Source organism: Somniosus microcephalus, unplaced genomic scaffold (genome assembly GCF_052327205.1).
Source record: "Somniosus microcephalus isolate GS21.2 unplaced genomic scaffold, FLI_Smic_1.0 scaffold498, whole genome shotgun sequence".
Classification (NCBI taxonomy): Eukaryota; Metazoa; Chordata; class Chondrichthyes; order Squaliformes; family Somniosidae; genus Somniosus; species Somniosus microcephalus.
Genome location: NW_028225685.1, coordinates 86,923 through 104,641, shown reverse-complemented (window position 1 = coordinate 104,641; position 17,719 = coordinate 86,923). Strand labels below are relative to the sequence as shown.

General features: G+C 42.0%; 1 protein-coding gene across 3 annotated transcripts in view; it reads right to left on the bottom strand.

Annotated features, from left to right (window-relative positions):
- hycc1 (hyccin PI4KA lipid kinase complex subunit 1) overlaps positions 1-17,719 on the bottom strand; it is a 127,841-nt gene that overhangs the window by 31,011 nt on the left and 79,111 nt on the right. For all 3 annotated transcript variants that reach the window (XM_085980757.1, XM_085980756.1, XM_085980753.1), the window contains 2 exons: positions 15,984-16,100; positions 15,458-15,545 (listed from right to left, as the gene is read on the bottom strand). In XM_085980757.1, the coding sequence (XP_085836883.1) occupies positions 15,458-15,545; positions 15,984-16,100 (205 nt within the window). The remainder of the gene's footprint in view (positions 1-15,457; positions 15,546-15,983; positions 16,101-17,719) is intronic.

Sequence of the window (17,719 nt, the reverse complement as noted above, 5' to 3'; positions counted from 1 at the left end):
GAGGCTTGAAGGGCCATATGGCCTACTCCTGCTCCTAATTCTTATGTTCTTATGTTTCAGGAGGAAGGCAAAGGTAAGCGTTTGTATGTATTCCTTGTGAGGCCCATCAAGCATGGCACAAATCTATATTGGGAATACCCATGCTCTCTGGGAAGGACTATTTCAATTATTATACACAGCCATTGTCCATTTTACCACATTCATTCATTGAACCAAAGCTGGATAGCACACCTTTATTGCAGGAGGAAATGTCAGATACTCAAGCTCCCAGCAGAAGGTCCTCCTTTCCTGTTAGGGTGTTTCTCAGTAAGGAATTCAGTGAAACAACGTATTTAAACAATTATTCATTGGAAATGAGGCCCTCAAAAGGAGAACTAAAGTGGTGAATTAAGTTAGATTGGTAATATTTAAAGATATGTAAAGTTAGATTTCTGGGGGCAGGGAGGCAGAGCAATATTGTAAAAAATTGGAATTTCAGATTTGCTGGTTTAGCAAATTTTGAATGCACCTTAAACATTTGCCTTCTATTCTGTGGCCCGGATTTTGCGGGGCCGATGACAAGCCTTATAAAAGGCCCCGCAAGTGCGAAAACCCAAAACTTGCGATGGGTCAAGGTACGCCTCGACAGATCATACGAACCGACCCAAAAATCACTTTCGCTGGCACAGTGTGGGGCTATTTGCCTAACTACTGCCCAGCAAATACTCACAAAACCCTTACGCCTGGTAAAAGCAGGCATAGGGCCTGCTTTCACCCAGCATAAGGGTTAATATAAATGTTACAGTAAATTAAAAAGAAAAAAAATCATCCAAACATTTAAAATTAGTTTATGCAAATTTTGGCCCAGATTAAATTGTTTAAAATTTTACAAAATTTTTTTAAATTGTAAATGCTTCATTAAAGGGACTTTTATTTAAATTTGAAACATGGGAACATTTATTTTTATTCCAGTTTTATAAATTATTTAATTATTTGGGGATTGTGTTCATGCTTAGGGGGATTCCGTTCATACATGGAATCCTCCTTTCTGATAGGAGGACCTGGCCCACATGATCCCAGGGATGCTTCCAAACCGCCTGCTTCCCTGGGCCTTTACGCAGGCCCAGGACCCGAAGTCTCCGAAGCCCAGGAGCCAACAGCTAGGTTCGGATTTTTTTTCCCCCAGGTCGGAGGCATACTCCGAAGTTATGCCTCCGACCGCAAATTCCGGCCCGGTGTCTTCTTACCTTTTAGACTAATTGCTTATGTGGCATATCAAAAGCCTTGCTGAAATTTAAATGTATCACATTTTCAACAAGATCCAGCATTTCAACAAAGAATTCCTGTAAATGTATTATGCAAGACTATACTTCCAACACCACAGCATTTTCTCAGCACTGCACTGGAGTGCCAGTCTAAATTATGGGCTGAAAAGAAAAAAAGGCATAATTTATTTTTGCGCTGGAGCAATGGCATGGGACAGTAATCCACCTGAAGTTTTGCAGTGACACAGCGGCCCAGAAATTCCAGTTGGAGGCTTCCCGCGGGCATAAGCCCCCGACCTGCACAAGCGAACCGCGCTGACCGTAATGCTCTGGGCCGGCATAGAATTCTGTTGATGTGCCTCCTCAAACTGCTGGTGTGCAGGGCACGCGTATCCCAGGGGCGCAGCTAGTTCGCAGGACTGGACAGACTAGATGTAGGAAGGATGTTCCCGATGGTCGGGAAGTCCAGAACCAGGGGTCACAGTCTAAGGATAAGGGGTAGGCCATTTAGGACAGAAATGAGGAGGAATTTCTTCACCCAGAGAGTGGTGAACCTGTGGAATTCTCTACCACAGAAGGCAGTAGAAGCCAATTCATTAAATATATTCAAGAAGGAGTTGGATATATTTCTTAAGGCTGAAGGGATCCAGGGGTATGGGGAGAAAGCAGAGACCGGGTACTGAAATTGGATGATCAGCCATGATCGCATCGAATAGCGGAGTAGGCTCGAAGGGCCTACTCCTGCTCCTATCTTCTATGTTTCTATGGATCACGTGGGCAATGGGGAGCCAATCGGAGCAGGGAATCTCCATTCATAGATTTGACAGGAAGACCTGTCAAATCTATGAATAGAGATCACCCTCAAAACATAAGTAAAACTTCAAATAATTTTTTTTTTTTTTTTTTTAAATCACATTTTTAAAATGACTATAAATTACATAAATTAATTTTAAACAAAAATTTAAATTTTTGAAAAAATAATTAAAGTTTTTAACGGGGCTAAAAATAAACTTACCTTTCTTTTAAAGTATTTTAAAATGATAAATAAGTGTAACATTTTTTTTCTTTTACTGATATCACCTCTTACCTTGTTAAAAGCAGGCCTTGCGCCTGCTTTTCCAGGCGCAGCTGCTACAGACTTACCCGGACTGCATCAACCTCGAAAAAAAACGGAAGTTCCAGGCGTACGTGCTGCCTCTCCGGTGCAGGCGTTTGACCTGCGAACCCCTTTCTTCAGAGAAAGGAAGTTCCGGTTTCCAGTGCATGCGTGAAACCGGCACTTCCGTTGGCCCTACGGACGAGTACACAGCGCGTACACACCCGTAGGGAACGGAATTTCGGGGCCAGCCTCTTGGGCAGCAGATGGAGTTGGGAAATTGGGTCTGCAGCTGTGCGCACCAATTTATCAAATGGCCACTTCTGGCTCCAAAAATGAAATTGTGTTACTAGCATCCGCTGTTCCCGATCCAGAAATCCAAGGCCCGTATTTTCCGGTTGGAGGCTTCCTGCGTGGAGGCCTCTGATCTGGAAAAATCTACGAACTTACCCGAGGGCTGCCGAGGTGCGTACACTCCCGCTCCTGGCCTCTCCAAACTCGAAATGCGCAGGGCCCACATATCCCAGAGGCGCATGCAGTTCACAAGTGTCCCTGGGATCATGTGGGCCATGGGGAATCTCCCTTCATACACTTGACAGATAGACCTGTCAAATATATGAATGGAGATCACCCCAAAAATACAGTAAATAACATTAAATACATTTTCTTAAAAGAAAATCACGTTTTTAAAATGAGTTGAAATTACAATAAATTAAATATTTTAAACAAAAATTTGATTTTTTGAAAAAAATTGCAGTTTTTTTACAGGGTTAAATTTTTTTTACCTTTTTTAAAAAGTATTTTTAAATTATAAATGAGTGAAATTTAAAAAAAACTTTTTTCAACTCTTATGCTGGTAAAAGCAGGCCTTACGCCTGCTTTTACCAGACGTAAGATTTCTAAGGGTTTTCAGCGGGTGGAGGTTCTCCAGAAAGCGGAACTATCCGCTCGCAGAGGCCCTTCTCTAGGGCAGGCGTCCGATCTGTCAAGAGCATTCCTGACAGATCGGAAATACCGGTTTTCAGCGCATGCACTTGGCATGCCTGAAACCGGCGTTTCCGATGTCCCTACAGATGTGTACACAGCTCGTACACACCTGTAGGCATCGGAATATACGGCCCCAACTTTCATGCTGAGGAATCTGCCCATTAATCTCCTCTGTGAACAGAGAAGAATTCATTTAGAATGTCTGCTTAGTCTTGGTCACTTGATGTCAAGCCACCACCATTGAGAACTTTCAGTGGCCTTACTATTTTCTTAAAAATATATATACATACACACACACTTAATATTTCTTTCAATGTTATGTGCTAATCTAAACTAATTTCCTACTTTAGCTCTAAGCAGTTTCTTATCCTCCTTTTTCTTGATTTTATATTTGTCTCTTCCGCTGTTTAAGTTCCCCTGGCTCGAATAGTAGGTGCACTTTAGCCCTAACTACAAGTTCAAGCTGCAAGTTTAAAGTTACCTGGGCCCCCTGACCATGCCTGCTCTTTGTTTTCATCAGTGAGCACGGGATCTTTGCTCAAATTTTGGCTTCCAAATTCCTGGACTTCTCTGGACATCACTGAAAGACTCAGCTGCTGCCTCTCTAATCTGCTATTCAGTTGCTTAAGTTTTAAGGTAACTTTGTCTAGGTACAGCCCATTCCCCACTGCTGCTGTTACCTGCTGTGCTTTTGACTGTCCTAGTGGTTTTTCAGTTACTGTGTGGTTCTTGGCCAGAAATTTACTCTCCTGGGCAGTAGTCCATTTCTCCACCGCCTCTGGATGTTATGGTGATCTCCAACTTTGCCACGGTTTATCTGCCCCGCGATTGATTCCGCACTCCTCCTGGCTCTTCATTCCCACAGAAATACCTCCAGCAGTACGTCCTCAGATATTCTACCCTTCAAATAACTTCTGAACTTACTTGCTCTCCACACCTGGATATCAGTTCATCGATGCTCCGAACTGAATCCACCCTACCTACGTTAACTTTATCCCACCATGGGACCTCCGACTTTAACTCTGGGTTCCCTCTTATTGGATCCTCTCCATTCCCCGTTTATGACCGGGACATATTTATCCAAATATTGTGACATAACCAGGCCTATGTAACGAGAATAACAACAGAAAATGCTGGAAACACTCAGCAGGCCAGGCAGCATCTGTGGAGAGAGAAACAGAGTTAAAGTTTCAGGTCTGGGACCCTTCATCAGAACCGGAAAAAGCTGGAGATGTAACAGATATTAAGCAGGTGCAGAGACAGGGAGGAAGGAATTGAATGAACATACTGTGCGGAGGCAAGAGGCAGGAAAGATAAAATGTTGCAAAGAGGGTGGCAAAAATCATACAGCATGAAAAATGGGAGCAGGGGTTATAGTTTGAAATTGTTGAACTCAATGTTGAGTCCAGAAGGCTGTAAAGTGCCTAACTGAAAGATGAGGTGCTGTTCCTCAAGCTTATGTTGAGCTCCATTGGAACATTGTAAGAGGCCGAGGACAGAGATATCAGAGTGGGAGTGAAGCGGAGAATTAAAGTGACAGGCGACCGGAAGCTCAGGGTCACCCTTACGGACTGAATGATCACTATTCTAGGATCATCCCGGAATGTCGTCTTAAACCCCTCACCTCCAACAACAAATGCGAGGAGCTCATGGACTTCTTATCACTAAGATTGAGACCACCCGTTCAGCTGCCTCGGCCGCTTCCCTCCCATCCCCTAGCCCTGAACTCGCATCTTTCTCTAATTTCTCTCCTATCGTCTTGTCCATGAAACCCACCTCCTGCTCCCTCGACCCTATTCCTATCAATCTGCTGACCATACAACTTCCCTTCCTGGCCTCCATGTTAACCGATATTGTTAAGGGTTCCCTCTCTTCAGGTACTGTCTCCCTCCCCTTCAAATCTGCTGTCATCACCCACCTCCTCAAAAAACCCACCCTTGACCCCTCTGTCCTTGCAAACTACTGCCCCATCTCCGAGTCCTCTCCAAAGTCCTTGACCATGTTGTCGCCTCCCAAATCCGTGCCCATATTTCCTACAACTCCATGTTTGAATCCCTCTAATCAGGTTTCTGCCCCTGCCACAGTACTGAAATGGCACTCAGTCACAAATGGCATCCTATGTGACTGTGACCGTAAACTATCCCTCTTCATCCTTCTTGACCTATCTGCAGTCTTTGACATGGTTGACCACACCATCCTCCTCCAGTCATCCAGCTGGGAGACTGCCCTCACCTGGTTCCATTCTCATCTATCCAGTCATAACCAGAGATTCACCTGCAATGGCTTATCTTCCTTCTCTCGCACCATTACCTCTGGAGTTCCCCAAAGATCTAACCGTGGCCCATTCCCATTTCTCATCTACATGATGCCCCTTGGCGACATCATCCGAAAACACGTCAGGTTCCACCTGTATGCAGATGACACCCAGCTCTACCTCACCACCACCTCTCTCGACCCCTCCATGGTCTCTGATTTGTCACACTGCTTGTCCGACATCCAGTACTGGATGAGCAGAAATTTCCTCCAACTAAATATTGGGAAGGCCGAAGTCATTGTCTTTGGTTCCTGACACAAACTCCATTCCCTAGCCACCAACTCCATCCCTCTCCCTGGCAACTATCTGAGGCTGAACCGGACTACTGGCAACCTTGGTATCGTATCTGACCTCAAGATGAGCTTCCGACCACAGTTGCTCAATCACCAAGACCGCCTACTTCCGCCTCTGTAACATCGCCAAACTCAGCTCATCTGCTGCTGTATCCCATCCATGCCTTTGTTACCTCTAGACTTGATTATTTCAATGTTCTCCTGGCCAGCCTCCCATTTTCTGCCCTACATAAACTTGAGCTTATCCAAAACTCTGCTGCCCGTATCCTAATTTGCACCAAGTCCCATCCACCCATTACCCCTGAGCTGGCTAGCTGGCCTACATTGGCTCCCGGTCCGACAAGACCCCAATTTAAAAATTCTCATCCGCGTTTTCAAATCCCTCCATGGTCTCACCTCTCCCTATCTCTAACCTCAAGCTCTACAACCCTCCAAAATCTCTGCGCTCCTCTAATTCCGGCCTCTTGTGCATTCCCGATTTTAATTGCGCCACTATTAGCTGCCTGGGCCCTAAGCTCTGGAATTCCCTCCCTAAACCTCTCCGCCTTATTTAAGACACTCCTTAAAATCTACCTCTGACCAAGCTTTTGGCCATCTGTCCCAATATCTCATGTGACTCAATGTCAAATTTTGTTTGATAATGCTCCTGTGATGCACCTTGGGACGTTTTATGACGTTAACGGCGCTATATAAATACAAGTTGTTGTCATCTCAGTCCACCATTCTACCTGCAGCTTTATATTGTAGGAATTTTTTTTGCTCTTATTCCATGCGTTATTTCCGTTGTCGCCCACACAAGTCTTTGTCTTCTATTACTTACCTTTAGGGAAAGTTATCAGTTCTGTATTCGGTGTATAATATTTCTAAATGTAATTTGCCAATCTTCCACCACTTCCCAAATAAGTAAAGGAACACTTGCAAAAGTGGGTGTAAAGGGCATTATAGAACAGCTTGTTGTTAGTTGTAGATGGGGGAGGTGGATGCAACTGAGAAACACGCTTATTAAGTGCATTGCTACAAGCTATGAGTGCCTCCTATTACATTGGCAGCCTTGGACATTTCACTGAACGTCTTTTAGCTTTGGAGTAGCCTTACATATTTCTGGCACTTTATGCCAAAGCTCCTTCCGCTGGACCTAGCTCATACCCTTTGTAATCAAAAATATGTAATTCGTGAGTCTCCTTCCATCAGAAGCAAAAGGGTGGGTCTTCCTTTGCTTGATTACAAAAATTAATGCCTTATCTAAAGAGTCTTTAAAATTAGTGGGGTTGTTAAGAATCACCAGCCTCAGACACTGCACCAAGCCTCAGGCATTGCAGTAAGCCATTTTGATAAGACACAAATTGGCCGGCTTTCCACTTCAGCAGCACTGGATTTTTGTCCAGATGCAGAATGCCTGTGGAGGTCACTAATAGCACCAAAAACCACCATGAATATTAAATGACGATGCACTGAAGAAAATGGGCCTGCTTCTCAGCAGTATAACACTGGCGGATAGAGGTGCAGTTCTGATGCTACTTTGATGGTAAACCAGCCAGGAAAGAAAATATAGAACATTAGGTCTCAAGCTCTGAAGTGGAATCGACCACCTTTCCCTTGTGAAGTCCAAAGATTTTGGCTGCAAAAGCACATAGTAAATAGCAAACGGTCAAGGTAATACAAAGAGCCAGCCATCTTTTGATGAAGATTGTGAGAATCTCTGGCAGTTACTGTATTGAACAGTCATTTGTTATTCTATACTGGTATAGCAAGAAAAAAGAAACCAGTATATTAATTTGTTAATAATAGTATGATTGAAGAACATAAGAAATAGGAGCAGGAATAGGCCACTTGGCCCCTCGAGCCTGCTCCGCCATTCAATAAGATCATGGCTGATCTTGGGCTCAAAGCCACTTCCCCGCCCGCTCCCCATAACCCTTCACTCCCTTATCCTGCAAAAATCTGTCGATCTCCACCTTAAATGTAGTTAATGACCCAGCCTCCACAGCTCTCTGGGGCAGAGAATTCCACAGATGTACGACCCTCTAAGAAGAAAAAATTCCTCATCTCAGTTCTAAAAGGGCAACCCTTTATTCTAAAACTGTGCCCCCGCATTCTTGATTTCCCCACGAGGGGAAACATCCTCTCTGCATCTACCTTGTCGAGCCCCCTCAGTATCTTATATGTTTCAATAAGATCACCTCTCATTCTTTTAAATTCCAATGTGTATAGGCCCAGCCTACTCAACCTTTCCTCATAAGTCAACCCCCTCATCTCTAGAATTAAGCTAGTGAATCGTCTCTGAACTGCCTCCAATGCAAGTATATCCTTCCCTAAATAAGGAGACCAAAACTGTACGCAGTACTCGAGGTGTGGTCTCACCAATACCCTGTACAGTTGTAGGACTTCCCTGCTTTTATACTCCAACCCCTTTAAAATAAAGGCCAACATTCCATTTGCCTTTTTGATTACTTGCTGTACCTGCATGCTAACTTTTTGTGTTTCATGCATAAGGACCCCTAGGTCCCTCTGAACTGTAGCATTTTGTAATTTCTCTCCATTTAAATAATAATTTGCTTTTTTATTTTTCCTGCCAAAGTGTACAACTTCGCACTTTCCCACATTATACTCCATCTGCCAAATGTTTGCCCACTCACTTACCCTGTCTATATCCCTTTGCAGGTCCTTTGAGCCCTCTGCACAACTTGCTTTCCCACCCATCTTTGTATCATCCGCAAACTTGGCTACATTACACTCGGTCCCTTCATCCACGTCATTAATGTAGATTGTAAATAGTTGAGGCCCAAGCACCGATCCCTGTGGCACCCCACTAGTTACCTTTTGTCATCTGGAAAATGACCCATTTATCCCGACTCTCTGCTTTCTGTTAGTTAGCCAATTCTCTATCCATGCTAATATATTACCCCCAATTCCGTGAGCTCTTATCTTATACAGTAACCTTTTATGTGGCACCTTATCGAATGCCTTCTGAAAATCCAAATACACCACATCCACTGGTTCACCTTTGTCCAGCCTGCTCGTTACCTCCTCGAAGAACTCCAGAAAATTTGTTAAACATGATTTTCCTTTCATAAAACTATGCCGACTCTGCTTGACTGCATTATGATTTTCCAAATGCCCTGCGACTGCTTCCTTAAATGAAGGACTCCAGCATTTTCCCAACGACAGATGTTAGGCTAACTGGTCTGTAGTTTCCTGTCTCCCTCCTTTCTTAAATAGGGGTGTTACATTTACTATCTCCGTGCTCATTCCAGTCTATTGGGGTATATTTTCTCACATGAAATACTTTACATATAAATAAAGGCTACTGGAAAATATTGAAAGAGCAGCACTTCCCCCAAAAAAATTTTTTTAAAAAAAATTAAAAAAAATGGGGGGGTGGTGATTGCCACAAACTGCCCCACAGAACTACAGTATACATAGTTCTACAATTATCACTATACAGTTGGTGGTATGAAATACAAGAAAACTAAGGGTAGAATAAGAAAAGCTCATTTGACCCATCAACCCAGTTTCTTCCACTGATTATGAACAATCTGCCCAATTTACTTAAATATTCTGAAGATTCAACATAAATACTCCATGATCCCCAAAGGTGCTCAAGCAAAACACTAGGACATAATCTATAACTATCTGTCTTAAACAAGTTGCTTTCTTTTAAGGTGTCAGTCCTGGTTCAGTGGTAGCACTCTCGCCCGATTCAGAAGGTTGAGGGATTCAATCCCCACTTCAGCGAATCTAGGCTGACACTTCAGTACTGAGGGAGTGCTGCAATGTTGAAGATACCATCTTTCAAATGAGATGTTAAACCGAGGCCCTGCCTGCCTTCTTCAGTAGACATAAAAGATCTTATGGCAATATTTACAGAAAAGTAGAGGAACTTTCCGATATCTTGGCCAACATTCTTCCCTCAACCAACATCTGGCCATTTATCTCATTGCTATTTTTGGGACCTTGCTGTGCGCAAAACTACACCTGCGCTTTCTTATGTTACAAGAAGTTTTTTTTCCTACAAAATATTATTTCTATAGTCCAGCAGTCAGGAACCACATTCTTCCAAAACAGAACTTCTATGCTCACTTGTATAATCTACATTCGTGTTCCTAACCAGCTATTTACATCATGCATTTTATTGAAAAAAAAAGTAATTTACACATTTTTAAACTGCTTTCACTGGGAGTCAGGTCCCAAATCCAGTACTTTGTGAGGGAGGATATACCTTCAGTATAATTTGAGCTGTGTTAATTTTATTCATGCACTCAAATTCCATATTCACATTTTACGTAACATTATCTGTTTACATCTATGTTGTCCAAGACCTGGATTACATTCCTGTACCATTATGCCGAGGATACTTCCATTTTAGGAATGAAAATAAGCCTAAAAGATCCTGATTTGCGCTTTCAGAAAACAAAAGGATCTTGATTAAGGGCTAAGAAAGAAAGACTTGCATTTATATAGTGCCTTTCACGACCACTGGGCATCTCAAAGCGCTTTACAGCCAATGAAGTACTTTTGAAGTGGAGTCACTGTTGTAATGTGGGAAACGTGACAGCCAATTTGTGCACAGCAAGCTCCCACAAACAGTAATGTGATAATGACCAGATAATCTGTTTTTGTTGTGTTGGTTGAGGGATAAATATTGGCCAGGACACCGGGGATAACTCCCCTGCTCTTCTTCAAAATAGTGCCATGGATTCTTTTACGTCCACCTGAGAGAGCAGACGGGGCCTCAGTTTAACGTCTCATCCGAAAGACTGCACCTCGGATAGTACAGCTAATGGAACACATGGGAGAAAGTTTTGGAATAACTGAAAGATAGGTTATCAAAATAAGAGTTACTGAAAAGCAATTTTCAGTAATGTTTAGTAAAAGCACCCTTCAGGTGTAGATAGATAGATGCATTTTAATCAATTTTTTATTGGTCCAATATACATCCATCAATTAAGCTTAATGCCCAATATTTTATGAAAGTTTTATCGCTGCTGGATAGCAACAGCGAAGTGTACAATTAAAATCAGTTTGAGACATTCCATTTTGACGATCTATCCTTCCCATGGAAGAAACGGTTTACAGATATTTCCTCAACTTCTTTGTCCTGAGAGCTCTACAAAAATTGGAGAATCTCAATATTCTATAGCCCATCGCTGGTCAAAAATTGAGATTAGAATAATTTAGAAACCTGCCTTGAGCAGTCAATAAAAGAGCAATTAAGAATCATATAACATTCACAAAGTGGGAGTGTGCTCCAATTCTGTATGGTGCGAAGGGGGAGAGGGAGGAGAAACAGAAGCAGATATTGGAGAGCTTATATGATGATATCTAAAAACTGCTGTACCATGCCAGATGCAGCAAAGCGGAGACAAAAGCAACCGGAAGACATACTCAAAAAGATTTTAGTGGTTCAAAAGCAAAGTTAGCATGACTTGTAAAAGACCAAGTTAAATTTAACAGGGACAGATTATCTGATGGGATTATTTTTCCAAATTCCCTTCACAGAGATCAATGATGTGTTACTCCTCACCCCATGAACCTTTCAAATGGGCAGGTTGACATAGCACAATGATTCATTAAACCATGGTCAATTTGCATGTTGCAGTGGCTCAGATGTATGTTACAGGTCCCATGGAACAATTCAAAGAAGAACAAGGTGTACTCATCATGTCCTGGCCAATATTCCTTCCTCAGCCAACTGTTCATTCAACTCATCGCTGTTTATGAACTGCTGTTAGCACAGAATAGATGCCCTGTTTCCCTACTTAACAATTACTGCACTCCAAAACGTCATTGATTATGGAAGTGCTTTGAGACACACTGAAATTATGATATTATGTAAATACAAGTATTATAATTTATGTATGTGCAGATGTACAAAGCATGGTTTCAAACCTAGATTTGGGAGATACTGGAAATATTCCAAGATCAATGGGATGTGACCTGGACATTAAAGAGCAACTTTCTTTAATATTGTCAACTTAGTTTGCAGAAGCTGTCCAAAGCTGCCCTGATTTGCCAGCTGTGCTAATAAAAAATGCTTGGTCAGGCACATCAGTTTTGAGGTTTTGTTTGTACTTTTTGTTAATTTTCACTACTTTTTCCTTCATCTATTCACTAAAGAGGCCATTATTGGTCAAGATTAGGTCAAATAACTTGGCACAAAGACAGACCAGAAATGCATGGCCAAGATGCCAACTGTTGCAATAAGTAGCAGACAACAAACTCAAGTCAAGAGCTTCCATTATACAATGAAGTAATTAATGTGAAACTCTGACCTAAAGACAGGTGATTAAAAGGCAATTGCACAGCAAAGCTATAAACTGAATCTGAGCTGGCATATCACTATGATAATTCTGCTCATTGAATTCAGTAGCAGGCCATTCCATCATCAGGGTATGGTAGTGTAGTGGTTATGGTATTGGACTAATAATTCAGTAAACACAAGTTCATATCCCACTTTGACAGTTTGATCATTTGAATTCAGTGTAAAAAAATCTGGAAATTGAAAGCTGGAATCAGTAAAAGTGACCATGAAGCTGTCGGATTGTCATAAAAACCCAACTGGTTCACCAACGTCTTTTAGGGAAGGATATCGGACATATCTGGCCTATATGTGACTCCAGTCCCACAGCATTGTGGTTGAACTGTCCTCGAAGTGGCATAGCAAGCCACTCCGTTGTATCAATCTGCTACAAAGAAGGTGGTTCACTATCAGCGACTCTGGACAAGTTTTGAAGAAGGGTTGACCCGAAACGTCAACTCAAATTTCTCTCCACAGATGTTGCCTGACCTGCTGAGTTTTTCCAGCATTTTCTGTTGTTATTAGGGATGGACAATGACTGCTGGCCTTGCCAGCAACACCCACATCGTGAGAATGAATTTAATTTTAAAAGCATGTACATCTTTCTCCATTGGACTCTCTAAGAGAGCCTTGTTTTTGACCTGGAGACAGTTTCTTAATTTGCAACGCACCATTAAACTAACATAGAGCCTGGCAAAAGTTTTACCTAAAGAAAGTCGGTCAGCTTTTGAAACCTAGTTAATGCAGCTCACCATATCCATTGTATAAGACTTGCTTCATCTTGCTATAAATCTAGAACTGTAGTCTGCAAGATAAATGGTATCAGAATCCTGTAAAACTCAAATCAATGGTATCAGTTGCTAAAAGAACATAATTAAAAAGTTACTAAATAATAGGTAATTTCAAGTAGACCCATGTCCACTCACTTCCTCCAAATTAAAGGTGTTGCTATGGGAACCCGCATGGGTCCTAGCTATGCCTGCCTTTTCGTGGGTTATGTGGATCATTCTTTGTTCCAGTCCTACTCAGGTCCCCTCCCTCACCTCTTTTACCGGTACATTGATGACTATCGGTGCTGTTTCCTGCTCTCACCATGAACTAGAAAATTTAATTCATTTTGCTTCCAATTTCCACCCTTCCCTCACCTTCACATGGTCCATCTCCGACTCTTCCCTTCCTTGACTTCTATGTCTCCATCACTGGGGATAGGCTATTGACAAACAGTCACTACAAGCCCAATGACTCCCAGCGCTACAATTCCTCCCACCCCGCTTCCTGTAAGGAGTCTATTCCATTCTCCCAGTTTCTCCGTCTCCGCAGCATCTGCTCAGACGATGCCACTTTCCATACCAGTGCTTCCGACATGTCTTTTTCCTCAACCGAGGATTCCCCTCTACTGTGGTTGACACGGCCCTTGACCATGTCCGTTCTATTTCCCGCACTTCTGCTCTCACCCCATCCCCTCCCTCCCGGAACCACGATAGGATTCCCCTTGTCCTCACCTTTCACCCCACCAGCCTCCACATTCAACGAATCATCCTCCGCCATCTCCAGCGTGATCCCACCACCAAACACATCTTCTCCTCACCTCCCCTTTCAGCATTCCGAAGGGACCGCTCCCTCCGCGACATCCTGGTCTACTCCTCTTCCCTTTCGCCCGGCACCTTCCCGTGCAAGCGCAGGAGATGCAACACATGCCCTTTTACCTCCTCCCTTCCTACTGTCCTGGGCCCCAAACACTCCTTCCAGGTGAAACAGCGATTTACTTGTATTTCTTGCAGTTTAGTATACTGTATTTGCTGCTCACGATGCAGTCTCTACATTGGGGAAACCAAACGCAGATTGCGTGACCGCTTTGCGGAATACCTCCATTCAGTCCGCAAGGGTGACCCTGAGCTTCCGGTCGCCTGTCACTTTAATTCTCCGCTCCACTCAGACCTCACTGTCCTCAGCTTCTTACACTGTTCCAACGTAAGATCGAGGAACAGCACCTCATCTTTCGATTAGGCACTTTACAGCCTTCTGGACTCAACATCGAGTTCAACAATTTCAGACCATAACCTCTGCCCCTATCTTTTTCTTCCATTTATTTTCTCTCTCTCACATGGCAGCTGTCTTTCATTCTGCCATTGCCATTTATATTTCACTAGAGCCATCTTTTGTTTCTTAACTTGTCCCATTACCATCTCCTTTTGCCTTGCACCATCATCTCTTTTGTCTCTTAATCTCTCCTGCCTTCCATCCCATCACAGACCTTCCCTTTTGTTCTTTCCAGCCTCCCCCCTTTTCCCTGCCCCTGCACTTGCTTAAAAACCTGTTCCATCTCCAGCTTTTTCCAGTTCTGACAAAGGGTCATCGACCTGAAACATTAACTGTTTCTCTCTCCACAGATGCTGCCTGCCCTGCTGAGTATTTCCAGCATTTTCTGTTTTTATTTCAGATTTCCAGCATCCACAGTATTTTGCTTTTGTACTAAATAATAGGAGTTCCCTAGGTGTTTCTATCTTAAAACATTTTGTCATTTTGGTGTTAGTTAAAAGTGCTCTCGGTGGGGCCCAACTCTAATGAATGTAGCTTGGCCAGAAAGACCACAATCTTCCTCCTCAGATTTTATTTGAAGGTCTACTTGAAATGAAGATGGAGAAATGCTGTTATTAGCCATGTTCTGATTTTGACACAAACTAACAAATGTACATTCACATAGCAACTGATCATATCTCTCAAGACTTTCAAAGCACTTTACATAAAAGGAATTAATTTGAAGCACTGTTGCTTTGGAGATGAACATGACAGTCTTTTTTTAATTTTTTTAAAACACACTAATGTCCCATAAATAGTAGTAAGACGATCAATTAATCTATTATTGGTGGCGTGGTTGAGGGAGGAATATTGGCTAGGACACCGGAAGGGCTTCTTGTTCTTCATACAGTGTGGATAGCCTATTGTTGATGGGAAACAGACCATACCCTGTTAATTTTTCCATAAAAAATTCATAGTTGAGATGCCTTCTCCTATCACATCTTGTAATTGAAAAAGTCTTATATTGGCAATAACCTTTGCATCAGAAAATTGAAAAAAAACACAGCATCTATAAAACTTCATAGAATACAGCAACTGCCAACAGCAATAACAAATGCACTTGTTTGCAAACAATTTTCTCGCCCTTTTTCAATCATTACATATCATCCCACCCATTTAAGCAGAAAGCATCAGATGACTACCCACCAGTAAAGGTTCTGGAAACATCTCCAACTGTGCTCTATACAACACATCATCCAAAGCTTTGCAGGCCAAGTCCCATTCTCCATTATACCTGAGGAAACCATGAAATAAATTTTAAGTTGAAACGGTATGCAATGTCAAAGCAGCTATTCTGCTCAACTACATTGTAACATCAAATATTAATCTGTACATAATATATGCAAATAGTGTGGAAGTATTGCTAATTATTCAAATACTGACAAGAGGAAAGCATTTTTTCCTGACACACCTTAATGAGGATTCTGAATGAGCGCACCGGAACCCCCGGTCTGTTTGCAGTGCTGAAGAGATCCTAAAAAGACCACTGGAATATACTTTAATATGGTATGTGGACAAAGTAAGCCATCTCTGGAACAATGTTGAGGTTCTAGGGGCGTTTCATACACATCTACTGCAGGTAGTCAGCTGTTCAATCAAGAGCCTATTCTCGCAAAAAGAATCTTAAGCAGCTCATAACATATAAAAGATTGAATACAATAGTTATACTTACATAGCATAATAAACAGCTGTTAACATATGCACCATAAACTCAGGAGAGACAGGTATTCGGTTATTGACATTTTTGTATTTTTTCTGCAACTTCCTTGGATACCCACTAATACATATTCTGTAAGTGAAAAAGAAATAGTTTGTATAATTTTTTTAATGTTATTAATTTAAGAGAGTCCAGAAATACAGTTTTTTTAAATTTATTTTTTATAAACTCTCCCTTCCTCCTCCCCCCTTACAAGTGATATGTTAAGCAAATGATCATAATGGACCGGAATTTGCGATGGGTAACAACAGCAAACAAACCCCTTTGAAACTGACTGCAACTTTAGGATTTAGTGCATGCGCATCCTAACACAGAAATCCTAAAGCTGCGGTCAGTCATTCACTGCTCCGACACTGGCTGCGCTGTGGTCCCCCACCCCGCCACACAGCCGGCAATCAGTGGAACTGATGAAAACTTCGGCTTTTCCACAGTAATATCACTGTTAAATACCCCATTAAAAGTTAGACCCTTTGGGGTTGGGTGTAACTGGGGTTTTAACAGCGTATTGACTGCTAAACAAACGTTATGGCCCTGAAAAACTAATTTTAATTTTGTGGAGTGTCAAATTTATCCATTTTAATAAAAATTACAATTTAAGAAGCTTTAAAAAAAATCTATTTTTTAAAAAAGTTCTCTTTATTTCAGGTTTACCTTTTCCCCATGCGAGAGCCCCAATCTTTGTTTTGCTCTATAACATTTTTAAAAAGTTAGAATAAAAAGGAGCTTATTAACTTCCTGGTTACCGGTCTGTGAGAATTCTTTATTGGGATTGGCTGCTTAGACAGCTTGTTGACACCACAGCAGCTCGTGTTAGGGATTCCCCATTAACTTTCATTGATCTCAACTGAATGTTGGAAAAGCTGAACTTCTCACCAGAGATCACGAGATCTTTGTGGGAAGCTTACTTCGGAGCCAGCGGCAAATGCCTTTGCTTTGCCGCTGACTGCAAATTTCGGGTCAATAAGTCAAAGATAAAATACGCAAATGGCCACGTGTACGTGTGTATTCATCCGAGGCATTGAAAAGCCAATCTGCACCATTTGGAAAGAAGTGAATAAAGCAGTCATGACAATGATGATGCAAATAGATATTTTCCACAGAATTCACTGTACCATCTGTTTACATAAGAAAAAACCTTTGCTGACTCAAATCTTTAGTGACAATGTTCCTCTCTGAAAAATCTGCAGTTTCATATCACTGTTGCATCGTAATTTCGATTTCATCCCTGATTGACAACATTATTTTATCGCCTCTGCACTAATTAAATGGACCATTCACTCTGTCACTGCAGTTATATATTAGGGGCAATGCCACCCTGGGTTCAGTCTATCTAATTATTAACTTATGACACCATGGCAACACAGCAGGGCTTTAAAAATATACAAATGAAAGCTCTGAAGCCAGAAATAGAAGATAAACACAGTAAGTAACTACTCCTGAGCACTTTGGACAAAATGCATCATCCAGAGTGCAAGTAACCTTCAAAAGCTCAATAAACTACACTTTGCGATGAATGCCAAATAAACCTCTCTTATAAAAACAAAGTGTTTTTCAAATCATTACATCATTCTCAATAACCCAGGTTTTGTTGTAGCAGGGCATCTAATGGCATTTGCCATTAGTTAGACTTGCCAGTACAAGTTTAGGTTTTAAAATTTTTGGCGTGGCAAGTTGCTGAAAGTGCGAGCTGA